The sequence below is a fragment of the Marmota monax genome, unplaced genomic scaffold, assembly GCF_021218885.2.
Source record: "Marmota monax isolate L192 unplaced genomic scaffold, Marmota_monax_Labrador192_F-V1.1 WCK01_AAM20220418_F8-fsc00145, whole genome shotgun sequence".
In the NCBI taxonomy this organism is placed as follows: Eukaryota; Metazoa; Chordata; class Mammalia; order Rodentia; family Sciuridae; genus Marmota; species Marmota monax.
Window position 1 is genome coordinate 5998687 of NW_026695201.1, and position 27105 is coordinate 6025791.

General features: G+C 35.8%; 1 protein-coding gene across 3 annotated transcripts; it reads left to right on the plus strand.

The window, feature by feature from the left end:
• Hsd17b7 (hydroxysteroid 17-beta dehydrogenase 7) lies at positions 1-25673 on the plus strand. Of its 3 annotated transcripts, none has more exons than XM_046429033.2 (9): positions 1-112; positions 1842-2045; positions 5691-5783; positions 7612-7726; positions 9542-9736; positions 15950-16054; positions 16849-16905; positions 20788-20886; positions 25014-25673. In XM_046429033.2, exons 1-9 carry the CDS (start codon positions 78-80, stop codon positions 25116-25118), a joined length of 1008 nt encoding a protein of 335 aa, XP_046284989.1. In that variant the 5' UTR covers positions 1-77; the 3' UTR covers positions 25119-25673. The 3 variants fall into 3 exon arrangements, with proteins under 3 accessions (XP_046284989.1, XP_058430090.1, XP_046284990.1); XM_046429034.2 differs by having other exon boundaries at positions 22-112; positions 1914-2045; XM_058574107.1 differs by lacking the exon at positions 5691-5783.
• The last annotated feature ends 1432 nt before the right edge of the window (positions 25674-27105 follow it).

Genomic DNA, 27105 nt, shown 5'->3' on the forward strand with positions numbered 1-27105 from the left:
AGTTAGTATGAATTAGCAGGGGTTCCGAACGCTGAGGTGGGGATCTGCTTTACTGCTCGGCTCTTCAGTGTGCGAAGATGCGAAAGGTGGTTTTGGTCACCGGGGCGAGCAGGTGAGGGCTCTTTGGGGATTGCAGAGGCTGCGTTCTGGGGTCGGAGGGAGCAGAAGCCGGCGACCTGCCTTTGACAACCCGGGCAGTTGCCTGTCTTTGAATTTGCTCCGTTGGGGACTTGGGCCGAGACCCCGTCCTACTATTCTCTGGTTCCTTCGCCAAGGTATGGGGCATGCTGGCCCCTTGAGGTACTCAGAAACTGGTGCTTTGAATTAAAACATGGCAGTGTAAGGGAGAACTACACCACCAGTAAGTCGTCAGGGTTGCTTGTGATTATCAAGGGAAAAGGAAGATTCCTACGCGGACCCTGCACACGCCTTTGACCCACTCTGAGGTATACACTGTGAATTCCTGAAGTTTAGTTCGGTGCTGAGCACGTGGCCATGTCTTGAGCTCCTAGTTTTAAAATTTCAACATCCATGAGCATTAGGAGCCCGCGCGCGCGGTGGGGAGCTGGTGTCTTATTTCATTTCACACAGCACTAACACATACTCTGTATAGAGTATATGATAGGAACATAGGAAAAAATGATTCCTGTTAAGGCATAGTCTAGTGCAGAGTAATTAGCTCATAATTATTCCGAGATTGATCACCTGGACTCTCAGCCTCCTTTATTGACTGACTGTTTTACTTCTCATTTGTACTTTCACAAAGAATGTGTGGAGGATGAAATCAATCAATCCATTTTTCTACTAATTGCTTTTTGGCGTTTTGAGAGATTAAGACAGAAAATATGGTAAATGTCATTTAAGATTGCCCTGCTTCAGTTATCTAACCGTATTCATATTTAACTAAATCAGTTATGTAGGTGTCTGCCATGCACAGTTTTTCGGTATGCCCTCTACTACTTTGCCAACGGGGGATAAATAAAGCAGGATTGACTTTTTCATATATTGTGATATGTGAAATTTTATATTTAAAGTCCTGTTATTCTTTAGTGAAGATGAATAAACATAACATACTTGATGCAGTATTGGTAGGGCCAACATATTACTGATGGTTTCAGGCTCTTTTTGGAGTTCTAATAGTTAATTTATTGCCCCGGTTTTCATTAGTCCCAGCAGATGATCTGACTGCTTTCGCCATCTAGTGGGAAGTTTTATAGTGCTCTTTCTGAAGTAGTTTATTTGAAGTCTAAGCATACTTGTCCCTGCCTCCCTTTCTTGGTCCCCATCTAACATTTATTGCTACCTCCTACTCAATCATACTGAGTTCTTTCTCTTTGTATTGGTTATTCAGTCACAGTAATCGAGAGGGACTTATACCTCCTGCCTGTCACTGATGCCTCTTCCTGAAAAACTCATTCATTCCCTTATCAGGGATTTCTGGTGCTCCTTATAGTGGCCATGATACCAATAGGTGGCGGAGCCCTGGACCTTGAAGAATGTAGACAGCAAAATAAACCATAAGCACAAGAAACGGCTAATAAAATGCTCTTTTCAACACTTGCTAGTAATGTATCACTTTCATGAATAGCACAGTAAGTACATAATGAAAACCAGTTATTGTGCCATTGAGATTTTTTGGAATGGGAGAAACAAACGAGACATCATCCTGAACAAATGACTATTAGAGTGGCAGATTCCTCTTTTCTTTAAATAATGCTGAAGTATTTTTTTTTTCTGTCTCTACTCCTCCTTGGAGCTCAAGTTGATACAGTCAGAAAGAAATGCCTTTATTTAGCACCATCTGAATTTACATATATCTTGTACCTGAATTGCTTTCTCAGTGGCATCGGCCTAGCCCTTTGCAAGAGGCTTCTGGCAGAAGACAATGAGCTTTACCTTTGTTTGGCGTGCAGGAACACGGGCAAGGCAGAAGCTGTCCGTGCTACTCTGTTGGCCTGTTACCCCACTGCTGAAGTCACCACTGTGCAGGTGGATGTCAGCAACTTACAGTCAGTGTTCGAGGCTTGCAAAGAACTTAAGCAAAGGTATGTCTCCTATTGTCACATTTCTCTCTCATGTGATTGTGTAACATAATATTTAATAAAATATCAAAGGATAGGAAAACTTTGGACAGGTAAGAAGTTAGGCTGAGGAAATCTGTAGAGTGATCCTCAATACATCTCAGATTCATTTCAATGCTTGACATTTTCATTCTCAGTCACGAAGATAAATTTGTGAATATACCCTGATATATGGTCAGTTGTAATGGCTTAAATTAATGTAACTCCTTTGATATTTGAACCTATTTTTACATATTTCTTCCACATAACAAATTCACTAATTGATAGGGAGAGTATTGATATTTAACACTTGATGAAACTAATACAGAAATAGGAGTGATATGCCTAATGGGATCATGTGACTTTATCTGGTTGGGCTGTTCTAAAGCTCAGTTCTCTTCCTTGCTCCTCAGAAATCTTTTTCCCCAGGCAGTAAAGATTTCTTCATATCTGTACAATAATTGTCATGTGATAGGCATTTGATGAGTATTTGGTATATGAAGGAATAGAGTCCTTGGGTGTTTAATTTCCCTGGAAGTGCACATAGAATTGTGCCTCGGTGCACAGTACATTTTTTTCTGAGTTCAGAGGATCCTTTCTTTAAATTCTAAGAGGAACTTATGATCCCCAAAGGTTATAAATCCTACAGTAAAAATACGTGTGAGCCATAGTATTATCCACATTGATTAATTTTCATGCTTTTTTATTTCTTTTTAAATAATTGAGGCCTTTATGAAACAGGGAACTATTTTATTTCCTTGCACAGTAGAGGAAATGTGATAGATACAAGGAAAGTGTTCTTGGTAAAGACATTTCCTGGACAATAATACTTTGCATTTTATTTTTGTGATTTCATAGTCATTTGCATTTCCCTGTCACAAATGCACAAGTTATGAAGCAAAAGCTGTATTTTTACCCCACTCCTGTTCTCTATGGCCTTTGTGCATCTAGTTTCTCTCTCTTTCTGAACTCCTGGAGTTTTCTGTCACATCATATTTCTAAAAAAAAAAAAAAAAAAAAAAAAACAAGGAGATTTTACAGGTTCTACTTTCCAATAAATTGTGATATGTTTATACCCCTTATTCTTCCATAACTTAGAGAGTCTTCAAGCTTCTGAAACTGCATGAAGATTCATTATAGAGTTACAAACAGGACTTAGAATCAGCATACTACAAGTGGCTCAGCCACATCAATGTTTGCAGAAGCTCAGTTCACAATAGCAAAGCTATGGAACCAACCTAAGTGCCCTTCAACAGAGAAATGTAAAGAAAATGTGGTATATATACACAATGAAATATTACTCAGCCGTAAAGAAGAATTAAATTATGGCATTTGCTGGTAAATGGATGAAACTGGAGACTATCATGCTAAGTGAAATAATAATTCAGACCCCAAAACCAAAGGCCAAATGTTCTCTCTGATATACGGATGTTAACACACAATTGGTGGTGGGGTGGGGAAGAATAGAAGTTCATTGGATTAGACAAAGGGTAATGAAGGAAGGGGGCAATGGGAATAGGAAAGACAGTAGAATGAATCAGACATAACTTTTCTGTTTATATGTGAATACACAACTAGTGAAACTCAACATCATTTACATCCACAAGAATGATATCCTAATTAGAATAAGCTATACGCCATGTATGTATAATATGTCAAAATACACTCTACTGTCACGAATATCTAAAAAGAATAACAACAACAAAAACCTGAGTCAGGAGAGAAATTTGCAGGCCTTCTTTCCCCAGACCTTCCTAGCCAGCTAGTTATCTTACCTGTATAAATTATTTTTTCCCTTTTTTGGTGGAAAAGAACCTTCATCCTTTGTGAATAATGGCCCATGTCAATATAATTGACTTTTGAGATATTAAGTTTTCATATTTGTAGTATGGACTATTCTCAGTTGCCTCCAAAGACTCAAGATATTTGGTAATCTATTGCAAATTTAGTAATATAATGAGATATTTAGTGATTTAGCACAAATTTAAGGCTGTGTAACAGAAGGGAACATTGAAGAGGGTAGTTGTCTCAGTTGTCTGTCGTCAACTTTTAGTGCAACTTTGATGTATTTGTTTAATCCACAAAATCTCTCTCTCTGGGATGGGCAGCATTGCCTGGTTTTAGGAAATGGTGGTGATAGTGATATTCATGAATTTGGGAATATTTGAAAGTGTATAGATAGATCTCTTGCCTATGTAGACCCTACATACTATACTGTTGGTTCTGGTCCTGAAGTAAATTTGAGACGAGAGCTTGAGAAGGATCCCTTCAGCAGCACCATCCCTGAAACCTGGTCTTTCCATCTGTAATACTCTGTTTTATTAGATATGTGCAGTTTAAAACTCATAAGAAATAGTGATTCTCATTTATCCAGAATAGAGCAACTGTGTCAATCATTTCATCTTTGAAAACATTTTGTTCTTTTATTGAAGCCAGAGCTTAATTTGATGTAAACAGTGCAATGTTTACTCTTCACTAAGCATTTTGTCTTCATTCCTAGCAAAATAGATTAATATTCTTTGATGGAAGTTTGAAAATTAGATAATGGAACCACAAACAATAGCTGGAACTATTTATTATCTTTGTGGCCCTTGTGTGATAAACTGATGGTAATAAGATCAGTGTTTAAACAGCTTAGTAACTAGAGTCTTTTGAGTGTTAATTATTTATAAGATGAATAAGAAATACTTATGTGTGATCTGTATTGGCAGCTATATATGTATTTCAAGGTCCAGTTTTAATAGCTATGGCCCTGTCCTTCTGTCTACACAGAAGACACAGTGTGTACATAGAATTATAGGAATTATTTTTAATGTGCATGGTACCTTTGAGTATCATGAGAAGAGGCTCCACTCATCTTGAGCCTAGTTCAAAAGGGGTACACTTAGATTTAGGTTTATATAGGTTTAAAAATGAAAAAGTTTTCTCAAGTCAGCATTTTACAGTTCCCTCCACAAGTATTCTGGACCGAACTTTCCAAGAATATCTTACCCCCATTCAGCTCTTATAATGTCACCGTATGACAGTGAACTTTCATCATTTTATGGTAAATAGTTCTTGTCCATGAATGCTGAATGGCTTCCGTGTGGATCCTCCATTTTAGTAGACATCTTGGCCTTCAGATTCCAGCAGTGATAGGTCAGGCCAGATCTATTATATGTGATATAAATTTTATTTGTCAACTAGGGGGATGGTAAGCTAATTAATTAGCCAACTAACTAAATGCAAGGAAAAAAAACTTTGCAATAACAGGAAAGCAGATTAAGAGAGGGTTGCTGCACTCCCTAATTCGGAACCTGGAAGGGTTTATTGATCAGAGAAGATTTGACTTTCGAGCCCACGGAAACCAGTGTCAAAGCAGAGAAACAAAGAGACAAACAAAAACCCCCCAAAAAAAAAAATAATAATAAAATAAAAAAAAAAAAAAAGAAAGAAGAAAAACTCAAACATTTACTGGGGCTAAGAAAAAAGAAAAATGCTATAACCCTGTCTTATTTATTTATCTTGAAGTGGCCATCTTAATTAGCCAGAAAATTTTTCTGTCCTCGGGCCTTCAATACTCTAGAGATAGAATACACTACCTTTTGTCTTCATTATTCTAACAATCTTGTCTTAATGTTTTACTTGCAGGTTTCAAAGATTAGACTATGTGTATCTAAATGCTGGGATCATGCCTAACCCACAGCTAAATATTAAAGCATTTTTCTCTGGCCTCTTTTCAAGGTAATCTCCATTTTGTAGATGAATTGATTGAAAGAAAGGTATTTTTTTTTTCCTAATTTTGTCTTTGGTGTGTTAAATTGTGGGGAATGAAAGGCAAAGGAATGTTGGGAAAGATGAAATCATAAAAAGCAGGTGTTACAACCAGGTCATGAAAGAAAAGCATTCATTTTTTTCATGCACATTCCTTCTTATGGTATTCTAGGTCTCTAGGACATTCCAAGTGGTTGGATGTTTCAGGATGTCGGGTTTTGGTCTGCCTGAGTGTGCTGCCTATTTGCAGAAACATTTCTACGTTAGAGTTCTCAGGGAGACTCCAGGCTCACAAAGGCTGCTTTGGAAGCTGTTCCTTAGCTGTATGTCAGGTGCTCTGACTGGTAGCTGGGAGAAACGCAAAGAACTAGTGTTTACTTGGGAGTTTCTCGATACACATTGATGTATTGGCTTTCAAAAATATTTACCTGGGGCTGGAGTTGTGGCTCAGTGGTAGCGCACTTGTCTGGCATGTATGAAGCACTGGGTTTGATCCTCAGGACTACATAAAAATAAATAAATAAATAAAATAAAAGTATTGTGTTCATCTACAACTAAAAAAAAAAAGAAAAATGTTAAAAGAAAAACCTGTTTACCTGGGTTGGGAGCATGGCTCTGTGGTAGAGTGCTTTCTTAGTATGCTCAAGACCCAGGGTTTAATCCCTAGTACTGCAACAAACAAACAAAATCATAAACAAGAGTAAGAAATGTCTTATTTTGTGACTCAGTACACTTACTTATAAGTACATATTTTTATTGCATGCTAATTACTGCTTTTCTTGCATTAAAACATACACAGACAAACCCCACATTGTAGTGGCACCCCCTTCTTCACAGGAAATCTTAAGTAAGTTTCTCTAGAGACCCTACCATAATTGCTCTTAGACTATCAGAAAAAAGTTCTGAAAGAAGTTTTTAGGCAGGAGATATGTTTGCTGAAGCAGAGTGTGATAAGACTAACCCAAACACTGGAGAAATCCTTGAAAACCAACTGCTGAAGGAAAAGGGAGAAAAACTCTCCCTATCCCAGGCACTGCTTTTTACAGAGAATGTCCTTGATTTATTTGTATCTAGGTTGGGTTAACTGCCAAGTACATTAGAGAAAAAACAAACAAAACTACTTTTATGTGGACTTCTACAGATTGTGAACCTCTGAGCTCCCCCTCCCCCTGTACACTGGGTATAAAATTCTAGATATTTCTAAACTCAGTGTTCAGAGGAAGAATTCTTAGGCGAGACCTACCTCTGAACCCTGCAGCCAATAAACCTGCTTCCTGCTATTCCTCAGTGTCCAGAACACTGGTCTTGACCTGCTAAATTGATTGCATAGCAAAACAGCATATTAGTATGTTCAATGCTCTAAAAATTCCTAGTGAAAAAACAAACCTGCCTAATTTTTTTTTTTTTTTTTTAAGCAGTTAAACAAACTGTGCAGGTAGACTTTTCTCTCTTGGCATAGCTGTTTTCCTTCAGAACAGTTTATCTTTAACCTGATTTGGAAAGAGGTGAAGAGATTGTTTGCTAAAAGCAGGTTTTGAGAGACAGGCTTCCTTTTTGGTAGTGTGAATGGTAAGTATGTAAATATTTCCATGAATTTGGGGAAAGAAAGCTTTTATTTTTATCTCATTTAATACTCAGAATAACCCTGTCTGAGAAACTGATATTTCTATTTCTGTCATGATAGACTCAAGGAAGCTATAGCTTGTGTGTATGTGTTGATGGGGGAGTGGGGCAAATGGGGAGTGTCTTTAATTAAAGAAGCTTTAAAAAGTCATACCACTGTCTTTTGCTATTTCAGAAAAGCGATTCATATGTTCTCCACAGCTGAAGGACTGCTGACCCAACAGGATAGGGTCACTGCTGATGGGCTTCAGGAGGTGTTTGCAACCAATATCTTTGGACACTTTATCCTGGTAAAAAAAAGACTTAACTAAACCCACATTTAGTGCTATGATCCTAAGGGCTTGCATGGATACATTACAGTGATTTTTTTTTTTTCTTTTGTTTTTAAGCTCATTAGTTTATGGTTAGCATTAAATGTTTGAGTATTTAAATATGGTGATCAGCTGGGCAGTGACACAGGCCTGTAATCCCAGTGCTTGGGGTGTCTGAGTCAGTAGAATTGAAAGTTTGAGGTCAGCTGCAGCAACTTAGTGAAATCCTGTCTACAAATAAAAAGTAAAAAGGCTGGGGATGTAACTCAGTGGTAAAGTGCCTCTGGGTTCAGTCCCCGTACCAGTAAACAAATAAACAAGTCAATAAATAAGGTGATCACTTTATTTCACTTGACTTTTTGAAAACATTGTTTCCCTATAGTAACCTATTGATATATATATATATTTTTCTTTTAACAAGGACTGTAGCGAATCGAGATAGAAAGTGGAAAATGTACAGTAACCTTCATAAATAATGTATAGAACTGAGATAAAGCATACCAGTTTTTATTTTATTTCATTTTTTTTTTCTTTTTGGTACTGAGGATTGAACTCAGGGGCACTTAACCACTTGAGCCACATCCCCAGCTTTTTTTTTTTTTTTTAACCTTTATTTGCTTATTTTTATGTGGTGCCAGGGATGGAACCCAGTGCCTCACGCATGCTAGGCAAGTGCTCTACCATTGAGCCAGAACCCCAGCCCCTCAGCTCTTTTTTATATTTTATTTCACTGAGTTGCTTAGGGCCTCACTAAGTTGCTGAGGCTGGCTTTGAACTCAAGATCCTCTTGCCTCAGCCTCCAAACCACTGGGATTAAGGCATGCGCCACCATGCCCTGCTACCCATTCTTAATTCTAAGTAGTCTTTGGAAGTGTGCTTGGCATCCAATAGTTTGGGATGGTAGACAAACCATTATTAAACAGTAATATTTAGTTAATTTTTTATTTTCATGATTTCTGACTTCTTCAGCATTAGCACTTCGGTGTTATAATTTCAGACATGTATATAAACTTAAACACGAGATGTGTAGCTTATCTAGCATGCTCTATGCTCTTGTCCCAGGAAGGGACAAGGGCGGATCATCTATAGAAATTACTTGGAATTTTTCTGGCAATAGAGATTTATGTCTTTTCCATTTCTAAATCTTTCTTTATTTGATCATCTTTTTATATCCATATGGACTCCTGGATGTACAATTTCTATTTGGTTCTTTCAGTTGGTTCCCCCATCTCTTGTACTTTTACGCCATTGTTTGAGTTTCCTGGTTTTGTTCTAACTTTCATTTAGAGCACTTTCTTTCTTTTGGGCACTGTAGGGTGCTTCTTGTATTTTCTGCCTTGATCCTAGAACAGCTGTTTCTCTAAGGAGATCTTCCTATTATTGGAAAATTGTTATTAGAAAACAAGATCTGGGTGCTTTTTGCTATTGAGATGTCAATTGCTTCATGCCTCTCTGCTAAGGAGATAAGTACGTGCATGTGAACTCATGGATGCATACATATCTATTTTATATGTAACTAATCTGTATTCCTCTAAGGCTGGACATGAGTTAATACTGACATCTCTAATTTATTCCTCATGGATCATTCTAGCCTCCTCCTCTTTCTGATTTGTGATTTTTTTCACTCCATCAGTGACAAACTTGGTTCTTTTCATTTTCAATCCAAGTATGTAATAATTCAATTCCAGTATAAATTTCAAAAATAATTCAAATTCCAGTATAACTTTCAAAATTGTTATCCTGCACCCCTCAGCAGATTTTGATACTTTTTTGTTCTTTTTTTTTTCCTTTTAGATTCGGGAACTAGAACCTCTCCTTTGTCACAGTTATAATCCATCTCAACTCATCTGGACATCATCTCGTAATGCAAGGAAATCTAATTTCAGTCTTGAAGACATCCAGCACAGTAAAGGCCAGGAACCCTACAGCTCTTCCAAATATGCCACTGACCTTCTAAATGTGGCTTTGAATAGGCACTTCAACCAGCAGGTGAGGCCTGTTTCAATGATATGGAAATGGCAGAATAGTAGTTTCTTAATTACAATCTATTTCCTAGTAATATGGCTGGTTTCCCACTTACTATTGTAGTTTAGAGTGAGAGTTGGTATACATGAAAACTCTGGAACTGAGATGATTAGTTCCTGACCTTTTATTTTTATGTGGTTCCTTTATTATAATGTAGTATTCAGGAACTCCAACCTGTTAAGAGAATGACACTACTAACAATAACAATAGCCACTGTTTAAGTACTTACTGTCAGGTGCTCTACTTTTTATCTTGGTTGTTATTTATTGTCTTCCCTGTACAGTTAGGTGGGTCTGATTATTACCATTTTTCAAATGAGAACAAAAAAATTTGAATCATTTACTCAAAAATCTCATGTGTCTTGTAAATGGCAGCACTCAGAGATGAGCCCAGGCCAGCTGCCTTCACAGTTTGGGCTTTTCCCACTAAACTGCACTACCTCCCAGTCAATAGTTATAATGCTCTTTGGGTAATGGTGATTTTAGATAAGACTCCAGAGTTCTTCTTCCGTGGGGATCTGAGTTTAGAGGGTGTTTCTTTGGAGAAGCTGACCCTTGTGAGTCGTGTTGGCTCCTTGTACCCATTGTGGTTTGGAACTTACTGCTTCTTTGCCTTGATTGCCTATGTCTAAAATATTAACTGCAAGTCTCTGATCTTTCTCATGTACATTTTATTTATGAGAGCTGTGACTTAATCAGTCTATTCTAGTTTGAATGGACTAACTGGGTGGTTACTAGAAGCAGGTAGGCCTTGACTGGAGGGGGTGACTCACTGGTGATGTGCCTTGGAAGAGTTCATCTTCCTTGAGGCCCCTTCTGCTTTCCGGTTGCCATGAGTGGAGCAGTGCTCTTCTGCCATGCCCTTCTACCTTGAGGTTCTATCGTCACCTTGGGCCAGAGCAGTGGAGTCGGCCAACCTTGGACTAAACCTTTGAAACCATGAACCATAATCAATGTTCCTCCTCTAAGTTATTCTTATCAGATATTTGGTTACAGTGTTGAAAAACTGACTAACCCGGGGTAATATAAGAATATCTTCTGTAAAACTGGATTTGAATTTTGACTTTGTTACTAGCTTCTTGTAATTTTTGGCAAATTATTTTATCTCCTTATGCCTCAATTTTCCCTCCTGAAAAAATAGGGATAATAAATGTCTGCCTCATGGATTTGTTAGGAGAGTGGAATGAGGGGATCAGTATGAAGCCATCACAGAAGTGCTGTGTGCTCAGAGTGTGAGGATATTTATATGTGTATGTGTGTGCATGCATTCACACACCCATATATTTATGGGTGTTTGTGAATATAAGGTGTGCTTGTGTGCATGCATACACATGGGGATACGTGTGTGTGTGTATTTTTGTGGGTATGTATTCATGTGTATGTGTATATGTGGGGTGTGTATTTGTGTAGGTTTCTGTGCATCTTCTTGTGTATGTTCATGTGTTGACTATTATTATTTCATCTTGTGCTCAGTGTGTTGGTCCACTTAGGCACCTCTTTCTAATGTTTCTTGAGATGTTTAAAAACTTGTCACATTGCTTCTTTGTACTCTGGAAACTCCCTTTTAAAGGGCAAGGTCATATTAGCTTCTCCTTTCATAGAAAGCTCTGGGAAGGAGGGAAAGAGAAAGAACTGGTGACTAAAACTGACCAAATTATGCTATATAAATGTATGAATATAGTACAATGAATCCTACTTTTATGAATGATTATAATACATGCATCAATGAAAAAAGGATATATATATACATAAACGTAAACACACACACACACACACACACATACATATATATATATATATATATAAATAGAAGAAGGAAGACCAGAATAGTAGAAGAAGGGGAACAGGAGTAAGAAGGAGAGGAGGGAAAAGGTAATTACTGGGGAATGATTGGAGCAAATTATGTGCCCATATGAATGCACAAAGAATCCCACTATTACATATTATTATAATGCACTAATAGAAACATTAAAAAAAGATCTCCAGGACTTTATTTAAATTTCAATTGTTAAGTAAAAATTGGGATTTCATCTTTTACAGTAAAAGGAGATTTAGCTAATACTGCTCTCTCCTAAAACTTGTTGGAATTGGTTCCTAGCTTACTTTATCTATCTATTTATTTATTTTTTTTTACATGAGCTCTCTTATTTGGGAGAACTGGAAATCCATATGCAACAAAATGAAACTGAATCCCTATCTCTCACCATGCTCAAAAGTTAACTCAAAATGGATCAAGGATCTAGGAATTAAACCATGGACTCTGCGTCTAATAGAAGAAAAAGTAGGCCCTAATCTCCATCACGTGGGGCTAGGCCCCCATTTCCTTAATAAGATGCCTATAGCACAAGAATTAAAACCAAGAATCAACAAATGGGATAAATTCAAACTAAAAAGTTTTTTCTCAGCAAGACAAATAATATGTGAGGTGAATAGGGAGCCTACCTCCTGGGAACAAATTTTTACCCCTCACACTTCAGATAGAGCTCTAATCTCTAGAGTATACAAAGAACTCAAAAAAGCTAAACAACAAAACAATAAATAACCCAATCAACAAATGGGCCAAGGACCTGAGCAGACACTTCTCAGAAGAGGATATACAGTCAATCAACAATTACACAAAAAAAAGGTTCTTAGCTTTTTGGTTCAAGCTTTTCCTCCTTGGCTTTTATAAGGAGAGAAGAAACTTAGAACTACATTAGGAAATTCCTTTTGAAGCTTTGTATTACTTTAAGTGTCAGGTTCTGTATTGGCTACCTGAGAGATTTTAATGATTCATTAATGCAGGCTGTCCTTACATAAGCTACATAGAAATTCTCAAGATCATCACAATTTTTTCCCTGTAACTAAGCATGGAGAGGTGTCTTGTTAATTTCTTTTGCTTATCAAAGAAAGTTTTACATGTTGAAAACCCTGTATTTTTGTTTGAAGATTTCTCATTTGGAACTAAATGTTTTCTAACTATTTCTAGAATAAGAACTTTTCCTTAGCGATCTTTGGGGCAAAATGAGATACTTTTTTGGGGAAGAATTTTTGGGTATAGTGGTGATGAGTTCCAGCTCTTGACATTTTTTTCAGAGAATTGTTAGTTAATCCAAGGAACTCTGAGGAGTGAATGACCCATGTCAGGTACTACCAGTCCTCTGCAGCACCAAATAAATGATAAAAAGCTTCCAGCTTCTGTTTGTCAGTGTGCCATCTGTCCATTGATCTGTGTTACCCTGGCACTGCCTTTTTGTTTTTTTTTTTTTTTTGGTTCTGGGACTGAACCCAGGCATGCTATACCACTGAGCCACATCACCTGCCCTTTTTATTTTTATTTTGAGACAAAGTCTTGCTAAGTTGCTGAGGCTGGCCTTGAACTTGGGATCCTCCTGCCTCAGCTTCCTAAAGTGCTAGGATTATAGATGCACGCCATGATGCCTGTCCTTAATTTTTATTTATTTATTTTTAATATTTAGTTTTTAGTTTTAGTTGGACACAGTAGCTTTATTTTATTTTTATGTGGTGCTAAGGATTGAACCCAGAGCCTCATACATGCTAGGCGAGCGCTCTACCGCTGAGCCACAATCCCAGCCCCCCTAATTTTTATTTGAGAGGAAATAAATGAGATTAAATGTAAAAAAAAAAATGAGTTAAAATATTCAGTATTAAAATAAGGTAAAATGTAGTAAAAATTAAACTAAATGAAATAGTTTTAACCAATCCCAGTGCCACAGAACTTTCTACAGATGGCATGGGGCCCTTCTTATTAACATAAGCTCTGTTAGTTGAGGCTGTCTTTCTAAGACAGAATTTTCTAAACTGATGAATCCCAGACTAAGGATCTGATTTAGACATCTTCAGTTGGAGCCCTTCATGGCACCAGAACAGCTCTTTGTTCCTCTCATGCCAGGAACACCCATCTCAAGCTAGAGGTAAGGGTCTTAGGGACCTACAGGGAAACAATACATAGTTTAGGTTTGGCTATCTGTATTTACTACATCCGAAACTTCTTGAAGGCAAGGACTAAACTCTGTCAGTCTTTACATCTGAAGTGCTTATTAAGATTGATAAATTGATCTTCAGTTAAGTCAGTACTATGGAAAAATCAAGTCCTTATAAGGCTCTACTTTTCTCCTCCAGCTTCAAGATTGGTTATTTTTCTTCTTTTTTTTCTCTTTTGTGGTACTTTTTAAAATTGTTTTTTATTGATTTTAGAAATTTTATCTCAACAAACAGTATATCAATAAAATTTTGCTTACACTTAGCATGGATAGCAATATACCTTTCTTTTTTAAATTTGTTTTAATTAGTTATTTGTGACAGTAGAGTACATCATATACAATGGGATATAATTTCTCATTCTTCTGGCTATACATGATGTAGAATCCCACTGGTCATATAGTTGTATATGTACATAGGGTAATGATGTCTAATTCATTGTACTATCCTACTATTTATTCTACTACTCCCATACCCCCTCCTCTCTCTTCACTCCTCTCTACCTAATGTAAAGTAACTATTCTTCCCTAGCCCCACCTCCCTCCATTGTGAATTAGCATCTGCATATTAGAGAAGACATTTGTCCTTTGGTTTTTTGGGTTTGACTTATTTCACTTAGTCTGGTATTCTCCAGCTCCATTCATTTACTGGCAAATGCCATAATTTCATTATTCTTCAAGGTTGGGCAATATTCCATCATATATATACCACACTTTTTTTTAATCCATTCATCTGTTGAAGGGCACCTAGTTTGGTTCCATATTGTAAGTGGAGCTGCTATAAAAACATCAATGTGGCTGCATCACAGTAATATGCTGATTTTAAGTCCTTTAAGTATAAACTGAGAAGTGGGATAGCTGGATCAAATGGTGGTTTAATTCCAAGTTTTCTGAGGAATCTCCATGCCACATTCCATAATGATTGCACCAATTTGCATTCCCACCAGCAATGTATGAATATACCCTTTTCTCCACATCCTCGCCAACATTTATTGTTGTTTGTATTCTTGATAATTGCCATTCTGACTATTTTGATTGCATTTCTCTAATTGTTAAAGATGTTGAACATTTTTTTCATATATTTGTTGATCAGTTATATTTCTTCTGTGAATTGTCTGTCCAGTTTCTTAGCCCATTTAATGATTGGGTTATTTGGTTTTTTTTGGTGTTAAGTTTTTTGAGTTATTTATGTATTCTGGAGATTAATGCTCTGAGGTGCATGTGGTAAAGATTTTCTCTCAATCTGTAGGCCCTCTCTTCACGTTATTGTTTCCTTTGCTGAGAAGAAGCATTTTAGTTTGAATCCATCCCATTTATTGATTCTTGATTTTACTTCTTCCACTTGAGGAGTCTTATCAAGGAAGTCAGTTCCTAAGCAGAAATGGTGAAAATTAGGGTCTACATTTTCTTCTATTAGGCACAGGGTCTCTGATATAGTGGCTAAGTCTTTGATCTACTTTGAGTTTATGAGAGATAGAAGTTTAACTTTATTTTGTTACATGTGGTTTCCAATTTTCCCAGCATCATTTATTGAATAGGCTATCTTTTCTCCGAGGTATGTTTTTAGCACCTTTGTCTAGAATGAGATAACAGTATTTATTTGAGTTTGTCTCTGTGTCTTCTATTTGGTACCATTGGTCTACATGTCTGTTTTGGTGGCAGTACCATGTCATTTTTTGTTATTATAGCTCTGTAGTATACTTTAAGGTCTGGTATTGTGATACCTCCTGCTTCATTCTTCTTGCTAAGGATTGCTTTGTCTATTCTGGGACTCTTATTTTTCCAAATGAATTTCATGATTGCTCTTTCTAATTCTATGAGGAATGTCATTGAGATTTTAATTGAAAGGGTGCTATATTTTGTCAAGTGCTTTCCTGCATCTATTGAAGGAATTATATGATTCTTGTCTTTAAGTCTATTGATGTGATGAATTACGCTGTGAGTTTCTTGAAAATAGAGACTTTATCTTACTAGTTTATGCAGCCTTAGTGCCTCTCATAGTGGGTTCTCAGTACCTGATTCTTAAAGTAAAATAGTCCCAACTTCAGAGATGACTTGGAGTATAAATTCTTTATATCCTGGCTTCCTGGCTTATATATGTATCTCTTTTATTACCTAGTGTATACACTAGCTATAGCTGGACTGAGTCAATGTATGTTGAATTAAAATCATATTGTGTCTCCTCTCTGTGCTTCCAGGGTCTGTATTCGAGTGTAATTTGCCCAGGGACAGTACTGACCAATTTGACCTATGGAATTCTACCTCCATTTTTATGGACACTGCTGATGCCAGTGATTTGGCTGGTGAGTAATACTTCTTAATTTAAGAGTTGGTAAAAGACATAAGAAATTGAACCTGCATGTGTCAGAGTTCTATTTAACTGGAAGGTTTTTATGTTACTTATATGTAGTCTCTGCTCCAAACTCTCTGGCATTACCACTGCTCTAGTATCTGAGCATTTTCTTTGATAATGCACCATGGATCCCAAGAGTTCTGTATTCAGATAATTTTGGGAAACCTGTGTTGTGTTAAGCAATGTTAAGCTGGACTGTTTTTGCATTTTCAATGTGTTTATGAGCATTAAAAGTTTTCAAGACTTGCCTCTTCTGGGAATCTATACACTTACCTTTGAATAAAGTTTAATTTATCAGTTAAGCACTGTACGAGATGAATAATAATTAATAATAAAATAAAAAAATTATAATAATAAAAAGCTTCTCAATAAGGGAATGATTATATATTATATAACCCAGAACTGTTTTCATTTATTTTGCATTTTGAGAATCTTGTAAGACCAGTTCCTCTAGTACACATTAAAAAATTGTACAGATAGGAAATGTTCCTCCTGATAGGAGTCAGGAAAAAAAATGTCCCTTTATTGGGCAGGCTTAGAAAAAAGTTCAGAAGATGTCTCATGCTAAAAGTAGTTGACTCAGAGTGTTGGAGACTGATATTTCTTTTTTGATGTCTTTATTTTTTTTCAATATTGAAAAATGTTCCATAATCAAAAGTTTAAGTTTTCTTTCTTAATATTAAAATGAATAATCTTTTGTGACTCTATTCTAACCCTCTCAAAATGACTGTTTTCTTTTCTCAGCTTCGCTTTTTTGCAAATTCTTTTACTTTGACACCATATAATGGAACAGAAGCATTGGTATGTTTCTCGAGTTTTTATAGCTTGTATAAGGACTTAGCTGATGTGAATTATGAGTTCACTTGTAAAAGAAACAGTTTCAGCTGAAAAAATAATGAGAGATAGTAAGAGAATAAACTGAATAATCAAGGTCCTGTTTAGGACTAGGGTGAACCATCAGGATAGATGCAGAACATTAGGATTGGAGTTTGAAAGTGTAGCATCCATCGTGGCAATGGTTGCTATGATTGTTAGGGAAGCAGCTCTTTAAAAGCAAAATAAAGTAGTGACTGGAGGAGAAACAGCAGTGAAACAATAAGGGGATAAACAAAGCACAATAGTAATTAGGCAATCGGTGGGTGAGTTCCTATGTGGGAAGACTATGTTGTGAGATAAGAATAGGGGAAACAAAATTCATCTTTATTTCCCTATATGAAGGTTCTCTTTCCCCTACTGGTATTAGAGGATCAAGTTATTACCTTATTAGGAAAATAGTAGATTTCCTTAAATCACACCTGGAAAATGAATTACATGTGTTTCCTCATCAGTGGCAGATTACTAGTGAATCATAGTACTCTTTTATGTTGAACACAAATAAAGTCTCTGAATATTTTTCAACACAAAGTTCCAAAGGGAATCTCTATGATGGATCAGAATTGTCATACAATATAAAACTTGTTACTTGTTCTTTGCACCATCTGGTTGAAATCCCACTGTAGTAGAGCCAGTTGTTTGTGTGCTAACTCCATTGAACTCCTTCAGTAGTTTTGCTCTTTATCCTAGGAATATGGGGCCTAGCACTGTAGTGTTTACCTTTAGTAGATTCTCAAATCTTGATCAAATTGATATTAAAAAAAGGAAACATGAAGGAGATTGACTTGATGCTCTTGTTTTGGTAAGCATTGCAGAATCAAATGCCTTTATTGCAGGCACACAAGTTGATTGTAGAAGCAAGTGATTTCATATATATATATATTTTCATATCAGGGATTGAACCCAGGGATATTTACCCACTGAGCTACACCCCAGTGCTTTTTATTTTGAGACAAGGTCTCACTAAGTTGCTTAGGGCCTTGCTAAATTGCTGAGGCTGGTCTCTGAGCCTCTGGGATTATATGTGTGTACTACTGCTTCTGGCCTATACTATGTTTTAATTAATTCTTAATATAGCTGCCAGTTGAGGATAAGTATTAAAATGTAGTCCTTAGGAATTACTCATCTGTGCATCCATAGTACTGAAAATCAAGTCTAGAGGTCAAGAACATATAGGTGTCAGAGGTAATGGGGAATAGTTCGATGAAAAAAATCTCTTATTAATAAGTAGCTTAGAATTATGTTTAGAAAAAAGAGTAAACCCACAAAATACACAAGAAATAAGACATCATATAATGCTTACTCCAGGAATAATCAGAAAGTAGGACCAGTGAGGGGACTGGAGTAGTTGGAGCAGACTTTGCTCACTGAGTTGAATTGATCTAGGCTCTGAGGGTCAGGAAGGATTTGGATAGGATGACCCAAGTATCACAATTAAAAATATTGTTGTAACTTTTCTAAAATTTCCCAAAATATGGATAGGTAGGAGAATATCACCTTAAATACCACCCAGTGATGGTCGTAGCTGCTGGTGGATGTGGATAAGAATGTGAGCATACCACATGGGGAGAAGCATCAATCTCTTTCAATCTCTAGATGAGTTTTGTCTCCTTAAAAGGAGAGCTTGAACTTGAGCTTGAGAGACTTAAAGCACAGTGATGAAGAGTGAGGGCACTAGAATTACTATTAACTCTGTCGAAATCCCAATTCTCCAGTTCCTGGCTATGAATACTCGGGCATGTTTTTTTTTTTTTTTTTAACTTACTTGTTTTTTTTTTTTTTTTTTTGTGGTGTTGGAGATTGAACCCAGGGTCTTGTGCGTGCAAGGCAAGCACTCTACCAACTGAGCTATGACCCCAGCCCATCTGAGCCTTTGTATGTGTGTGTGTGTGTGTGGCTGGGGATTGAACCCCTGGCCTTGTACATTCGAGGCAAGCACTCTATCAACTGAGCTATATCCCCGACCCATGCTAAGCCTTTTATTATCTATAAAATAGGAATTAGATGTAAATAAGAGAAGGTATATTGCAGAGGATTTAGTATATTTCAGCACTTAAGAATTTAAAGGAAATTATTTTAGTGAAAAAAGTATGGGCTGGGATAGATAGAGCACTTGCATAGCGTATGTGAGGCCCCTGGGTTCAATCTTTAGCACTTGCAAAAACAAACAAACAACAACAAAAAACCAAGTGTAGTTCTGACATGCAAATAGATGGATTAAATGGAACAGAGTAGAAAGTTGAGATACAGGCCCATAAACTGTAGCAATTTATTATGTAATAAATATGACATTTCCAAAATTAGTGGGGAAAAGGTGGGTTATTTAGTAAATGTTTCAAAAAACGTAGAATAGGATTTTTTTCTTCATACCTCATACCAAAATAACATTCTAGATAAACTAAGAGATTAAATGTTAAAAAATGTTAAAATATTAAATTACTAGGAGAAAATATGGGGGAATTATGAATGGCTTCAAGATTGTAAATCCTTATCTAATTGCAGAAACAGCAAAAAGAAAAGACTGAAAATTTTGACAAAAAAAAAAAAAAAAAAATTGGATGGCCAGAAACTTCACTATTAATAAAGCCCAAAGTTCAGCCTCAAACTGGAAGAAAAATATATATCTGCCACTCTTAGTAAATACAGAGTTTCAGCAAATCAGGAAATGAAGTCTGTTGGAGCAATAAACCTTTTTTTCTGTTCATGTCCTTTACATGAATAGAAAGTTTAATGGTTTTTATTGTGTGAAAAGATGCTTAGTCTCACTCATACTAAGAGAAATGCAAATTAAAACTTATTGAAAACTTTTAAAGCTCAGATTATCAAGGATCAGAAAGTTTGATAACATATATATTGAAAAAGGTATATGGAAATGAGAACTCTTCTACATTGTCAAGGGAGAGTAAATTAATATAACTGCTAGTAAGGACTCTGGCAAGTACAGTCAAAATATTAAATAATGCATTTACCCTCAACCCAGCAGTTTTATCTGTGGTATTTATCTTACAGATACACTGAAACGTATGAAATGATATATTCCACCATCCGTTGCAATATAATTCCTAATAGCAGGGTCTGGAAACAACTTATATATCCTTTAATTGGAACTGCTTATATAAGTTGTAGTATATTCCTAAAATGGGATACTGTGTTTGTTTTAAAACCAGAATGAAGGGGCTCTACATATATAATTTGAAAGTATCTCCAAGCCATGTTTTATAAATGAAACATCTATATGTTATCCTTCCATTGAGTAAGAGAAAATGATATAAATGCTTTTCAGTAAATAGATTTTCTTTGGAATAATACACAAGAGTTTAAAAACAAAAAATACTTTCCAGAGAGGAGAGCTTTTTGGCTAGAAAATTAGAAAGGGAGGGAGACTTTTTACAATATACAACTTTTGAATGTTGTCCATGTGTATCCTTATCTATTAATAAAATATTACATCAGTGACCTATATTTTACTGTGATCTACAGACCAGGAAATTTACTTGAGGACTAAGGGAAAAGACATACTTTAGCAAGTATGATTCTTTTGCTGTAAATAAGTTTTCAAAGGATACTATTAAGCGGTCTTTTTTTTTTTTCTTTTCAAATTATAATAGCACAAGTTGTGGGTTCAATCTCCAAAACTGCAAAAAAGGAAAGGAAAAATATATATATGAGTGGTTCATGAGATTTTAACAATTAGCTGATGATATTTGAGAGGATTTTAGAAATTGTTTGGGAAGTTCTATAAGGTGCTGATTGTAAATCTCACTCACTTGCACAAAAGAAAGAAATCATTGTCATATTCTTCCTTTCCAGATTTGGCTTTTCTATCAAAAGCCAGAGTCTCTCAATCCTCTGATCAAATATCTGAGTGCTACTACAGGCTTTGGAAGTAATTATGTCACAGTGGAAAAGGTAAATCTGTTTACATTGCCACACTGAAGATACTAGCTGCTGGGCTGAGGGATTGGATCTTGCATTCCAGCCTTAGGCCTTCCCAGCCTCTCTTCCCTGCATCTTCAGGGGAAGACGGCATCACTATTCAGTAGCTTCACTGTAGCTTGTTTTCATTTCTTTGTGTTCTCTCCTTCCTCTGAGCTTTGCATATTCTGTTCTTCCTATCTGAACTGTTTTTATACTTCTTCTTTCATTTGATTGATTTCTGTTTTTCCCTCCCAGCCTTCTGTGACCCTTTAGACCAGGTCAGGTCCCTAAATTATAGACTTCCTTATGTAACACTATTCATCCTTGGGTTATCCTATCATCATATAAGCTTTCTGAAAAGGACTATGCCCCCAGTTTTAGCATGTTATCTTACACATGAAGGTATTGGATAATATGTTGCAAGTCAGGTAAAATAGGAATTCTCTCTCTTTTTTTTTTAATCTTATTTTTTTTATTTATTTTTTTGGTGGGGTTCTTTTTTTTGTGTTTTTTGGAACTGGGGGTCGAACCTAGGGCTTCGCGAATGCAAGGCAGACGCTTTGCCACTGAGCTACATCCCAGCCCTAAAATAGGAATCTCTATGTGTAGTTAATTTCCATTTGAGTATTCAGTTCTTTTTACAACAATTATCAGCTTTAATAGATCAATGTTTTGAAAAGAAGGGGATGGAATACAGAAAAAAAAAATCAATATTGTATTTCTTTTTTGGACTCTGTATAATCTTAAAAGAAATCAAGCATGGGGAATTTATTTTGAACTGCAAGAACTGTTGTACTTTGTCATGAGTAAGGTCTGTTTCAGCCTCCCATCTGCCTGTCTTATTGTGAGGAGGCATTGGCATAAAATAAAACTAGAGGGAGGTAAATAAGTCATCTTAGGCAAGTCAGATAAGTAGCAGTGATCTTTGTCTGTAACTCAGTAGTATGAGGTCTGAGGAGATCCATGTTCACTGGTTCCCATGCTATCTGCTTACTAAAAACAAATCTTATGTGTTTTTCAAAATATGTTCTGTGAGATATTAGTTTCTTGAGAACATTTGCAAAAAGCATTTCTTTGAACAAGTAAATTTGAGTGATGCTTCATATTATTCCCTTTCTAAGACTTCCACAATGCACATTAGTCCATGAAAGGCTTTCAGAAGTTCAAATAGTTCAGAAATGTGTATGTGACATGTTTAATCCTGGTTTTTCCAAATTGTTCTTGACGATGTGAATTTTTTTCCCTTAGATTTTATGTTCCCCTCAACATTCCAAAGAATACATTTTGGGGGAACTCTATTGTAAGTTAATTAGTTTATTTTCAAGGTTATAGAGATTATCTGAATTTAGTATAGTATATAGTAATATAGAGGGAATAGTTTTTTTCTCAAGGGGAGAAAGCATTTAATTCTGCAAACTAAAGTAATTCATTAGCATTTTATGGAAATAATGGAAGAAAATGTTTTAATTCATGGATGTCAGCTTTAGTCTTTGTTTTAAGTTAAGGCTGGACTAGAAGAGATCTCTAATGCCTCTTCCAGTTCTAATATGGAAAAAATTGTAATGTGGTTGAATGAATATAAATGTCATTTCTAAAGTGTTAAATAGTTTTTTTAATTGTTAGTTTTTCAATTGTGTGAAGAAAGAACCTGTTTTTAAATTTTAAGCTCTGCATTCCCTTAAAAAAGAACTATCATTGTTTTATAGAGGCTGAAAGTGTTTTACATACATTATGTCAGTTAGAATAATATTATTGATTATATTTCCCTGGTTGCTAGGGATGCTGAATATGTTTTAATGTATTTGTTGGCCATTTGTATTTCTTCTTTAGAGAAGTGTCTGTTTAGTTCTTTTTCCCATTTATTAATTAGGTTTTTGTTGTTGTTTTTTGCATTAAGTTTTTTTGAATTCTTATAAATTAATTCTGCATATTAATCCCTTGTTGGAAGGGCAGGTGACAAAGATCTTTTCCTGTTCTGTAGGCTCTCTCTTCATACTCTTAATTGTTTTCTTTGCTGTGCAAAAGCTTTTAATTTGATGTCATTGCACTTATTGATCCTTGGTTTTAGTGGCTTTGCCAATGTCAGCATGTTGAACCTATATTTTCTTCTATCGGTTTCAGTTTCTTGTCTAATTCCCGGTCTTTGATCTGCTTTGAATTGACTTTTGTGCAGAGTGAAAGGTAGGGATCTAGTTTCCTTCATCCACATATGGATACCCAGCACCTTTTGTTAAAAAGGCTTTCTTTTTTTCAGTGTATGTTTTTGGTACCTTTGTCAGTCAGGGAAATGCAAATCAAAACTACATTGAGATTTCATATCACTCTAATTAGAATAGCAATCATCAAGAATACAAATAATAAATGCAGGTGAGGATGTGGGGGAAAAGGTAAACTCATACATTGTTGGTGGGACAGCAAATCAGTACAACCATTCTAGGACAAAGTATGGCGATTCCTCAAAAGACCAGGAATAGAATGACTGTATGACCCAGTTATCCCACTCCTTTATGTTTATTCAAAAGAACTGAAATCAGCATACTATAGTGATACAGGCACATACATGTTTATAGTAGCTCAGTAGCCAAGTTAGGGAATCAGTCCAGGTGATAAATGGATAAAGAAAATTTGGTACATATACACAATGGAGTTTTACTTGGCCATAAAGAAGAATGAAAATTTGACATTTATTGGTAAGTGGATGTAACTAGAGAATATAAGGCTTAGTGAAATAAGTCAGACTCAAAGTCAAGGGTTGGATGTTTTTCCTTATATATAGAAACTAGACCTAACTAAGGGGTGGGGGAAGGGTGATAATAAAAGAGATAAAACAAGTCATCTCAGTAAGTCAGATACTTGGCATTGATCTTTGTCCATATGTCAGTAGCATGACATAAAGTTCCGAAAAATAGAAAATAGAAGGGAGATCAGTGAAAGCAAAGGAAGGGGAATGAGAAGGGAGAGGAAAGTGTGTGTGGGAGGGAATCCCAGGAAAATAGAAGGAAGATCAGTGTAGCAGAGGAGGGGGAATAAAGGAGAGGAAGAATGTGAAAAAAAGAGGAAATGCCAAATGACACTGACCACATTATGCTGTGTACATGTAAGACTATACCACAATGAATTTCACCTTTATGTATATTCATAAAACACTAATTAAAATTTTAAGAAAACTATAGATAAACAGAAGTAAGACCTATAGAGAAAAAGAAACAGAGGGAAGGAGAAGGGAAGGCAAAGGGGAAGTATTGGGCAACTGGAGTGGAACAAATTAGATGCCATACATATATGATTATGTCAACATGAACCCCATTGTTCTGTGGAACAATAATGCACTAACAAAAAATAGCAAAAATGGAATTTTCTATTTAAACACAAGAATTTAAAATTACAGTAAATTAAATAAGGTAGAATCCTAGATTTCTTTCAGGTAAAAGCAGTTTGGAAAAAGGCAGCCTCAGGTTGTCAGGCAGCTCCACAAATTGTCAGGCATCCAGGCATCCTGTTGTTATTGATCTGCTGTCCTTAGTGTATGGCCCTCACCCTTCTGGTTAAAATAAACAGTATGCAAGAAGGAAGAAAAGGGATGCCCTATTCTTTTGAAGAGACTCTAGGTCTCTTCAGTGAGCACATACATCCCATTGGGCAGAACAGTGTTACATGGAACCCATAGCTTCCTTGGAAGTAGGAAATAGGTAATCTTTCGTCTGGACAACTGTGAGCTCAGCAAAAACAAGGGCTCCTTTAGAAAAGAAGATGGATCTCGGGAATTGCTGTTGGAAATTCTGAATTCTCTCGATTTTCCTCTTTTGTGCTTTTCTTTCATCATTGGTATCTTCTGTAACTGAAACAGGGGAGTTAGGGTAGATAGCAATACTCAGATATTTCAGTCTTACTGTTTAAGGTGAGCAGCAGTAGATTTGGTGAGTGTTGAAGTTCAAATGAGAATTTTTATAGTCTCGGTTTCCTAATAATCCTCACATGGCAGCCACCATGCCCTTTTCTTCTAACTCCTTTGTTTTTAGTTCTCTTACATATGTAGAATGTCATCCTTTTATACACATGTATTTGTTTTATTTTTTCTTCTTTCTTGTCATTTTTTTTTTTTTTGGCTTCTTTTTCAGATGGACATAGATGAAGACACTGCTGAAAGGTTTTACCAAAACTTATTGGAACTGGAAAAGCGTGTTAGGGTCAACACCACTCAAAAATCAGATCACCAGAGCTGACAGTGACACTCTCTGGAACATTGACTACCTTCTGTGCATTCTGGGACACATGGCTTTCCATTGAGCTGGGTGGTATGCATTTGTATGAACTGTGAACTCTGATTATCTCTTTCCTTTCCTTTCAGAATTATCTCCAAGACTGTTTCTGTGTACATATGTGTGTGTATATAAGATTGGTAAACATATCAATTAGATATTTTCTAGAATGATGCCACATCAAAATTACTAGAATCACTAATAGAATATCTGTATTATCCTTCCAAGTGGAAACGAGTGATAAGGAATGGACTTGAATAATTTTGACACAGGCACATCTTGGACTTGCTTTTGGCTTGTTACCAGCAAAAGGAGGCACTGTCCACTCTCTTGAGTGGCAGTTTTAGCTTTATTCTTTTCATTATGAGCAATTTTTTCTAAGGTCCGGTGCTTTATTTCCTTCATACACTGCTTCTAATGATCCTAACCTAAGATTATTAGAATCCAAACAATCCTACTATGGATGTTCATGTAGTTAATCCCAGGAATAAAAATATTTATGTGTTTGGGTCACTTGAATTATTTCTTTTATTTTAAAAATGTCTTTTATGATATTGGGTTCGTTCATAGTAAAAGTGGGCTTGATCCTTAACCCCATTTGTAGATTTGTTTATTAGGGACCAACTCATTTTCATAATCATATTTTGGCAGATATAAACTTACTGCCAAAATTTTACTCATGTTAAATTTTAGTAACATTTTCTGATTAAACAAGTTGCTAATAGAATGTCTACTGGTATGAGGTCCACTGTAGTAATGGAAGAAAGTGTTTAATTTACATGTGCCACATAATTAAGCAAAACTTTTTCTTTATTAATCTTAAAAAGGCCAGATTGGAGTCCTCATTTGATATGAAACAAATTGCTAAAATACCTAGATGTTTTTATTATACATATAACTAACATAACACTGGGGATATAACAAAGTCAGTACAATTTTGAGTAAATAAAGTGAAAAATGATACACAAATATAATTTCCCCACAAAGTGTGAAAACATTTTTTGATTACAATGCCTGTAAGTTTGTTGTTTGTTTATTTATTTATTTATTTTTGTGCTGGGAATTGAATACAGAGGTGTTCTACCATTGAGCTACATCCCTAGCCCTTTTTATGTTTTACTTTGAGGCAAGGTCTCTCTAAGTTACCCAGGCTGACCTTGAACTCATGATCTTCCTGCCTCCCAAATCACTGGAATTACAAGAGTGAGCCACCATGCCTGACTGTTAAAGATTTTAATTTTAAATTTTTTTTTGCGAGCAGTACATATTCATTATTCATGAGTGGTCAAAAGAATTATGAGATCTATTATTATTATAATCACACATATGAAATATTACTTAGCAACTTGGGCTGAAAAGAACAGTTCTATATTTATATTTAAAAATACACAAACATACTCTTTCAAATGCTCACCATCACTGCTAGGAAAGCAGGAGGCATCAAGCTGCAGAAGTTCCCATATACATAACATGTTGAAGTATTTCATGCATAAAAACTGTACTTAAATTGCAAAAATAAAGTTTCTTTCTTCAAATATTTTGATCTGAGCTCAAGCAAAGCACATAATGAACACCAATGATTTTTGCATGACTTCACACTTTAATACAATCAACATACAAGTCAACAGCTTAAAAAAAAAACAAACCTGAAAATACAGAACTTGTAGAAATGAACAATGCATTTCATACAAAATAAGCAGCAGATCTGATTCATCCTGGCTCTAAATATTTAAGAATCATAATTGTATTTCAAACTACAAATTAAGCCAGAACAAATATGATAAACAAAAATCATCACTAAATAAAGCACCATTGCCCTATAGTTTCTTTAGACAATTTTACTAGTGTAAGAGCATCATTTACCTGTAAGATTTGAGTCACAATTAAAGAGTACCCATACAAAACTATTTCCTTTTTTCTTTAAAAAGTGCAACATACTATATACTTTTCA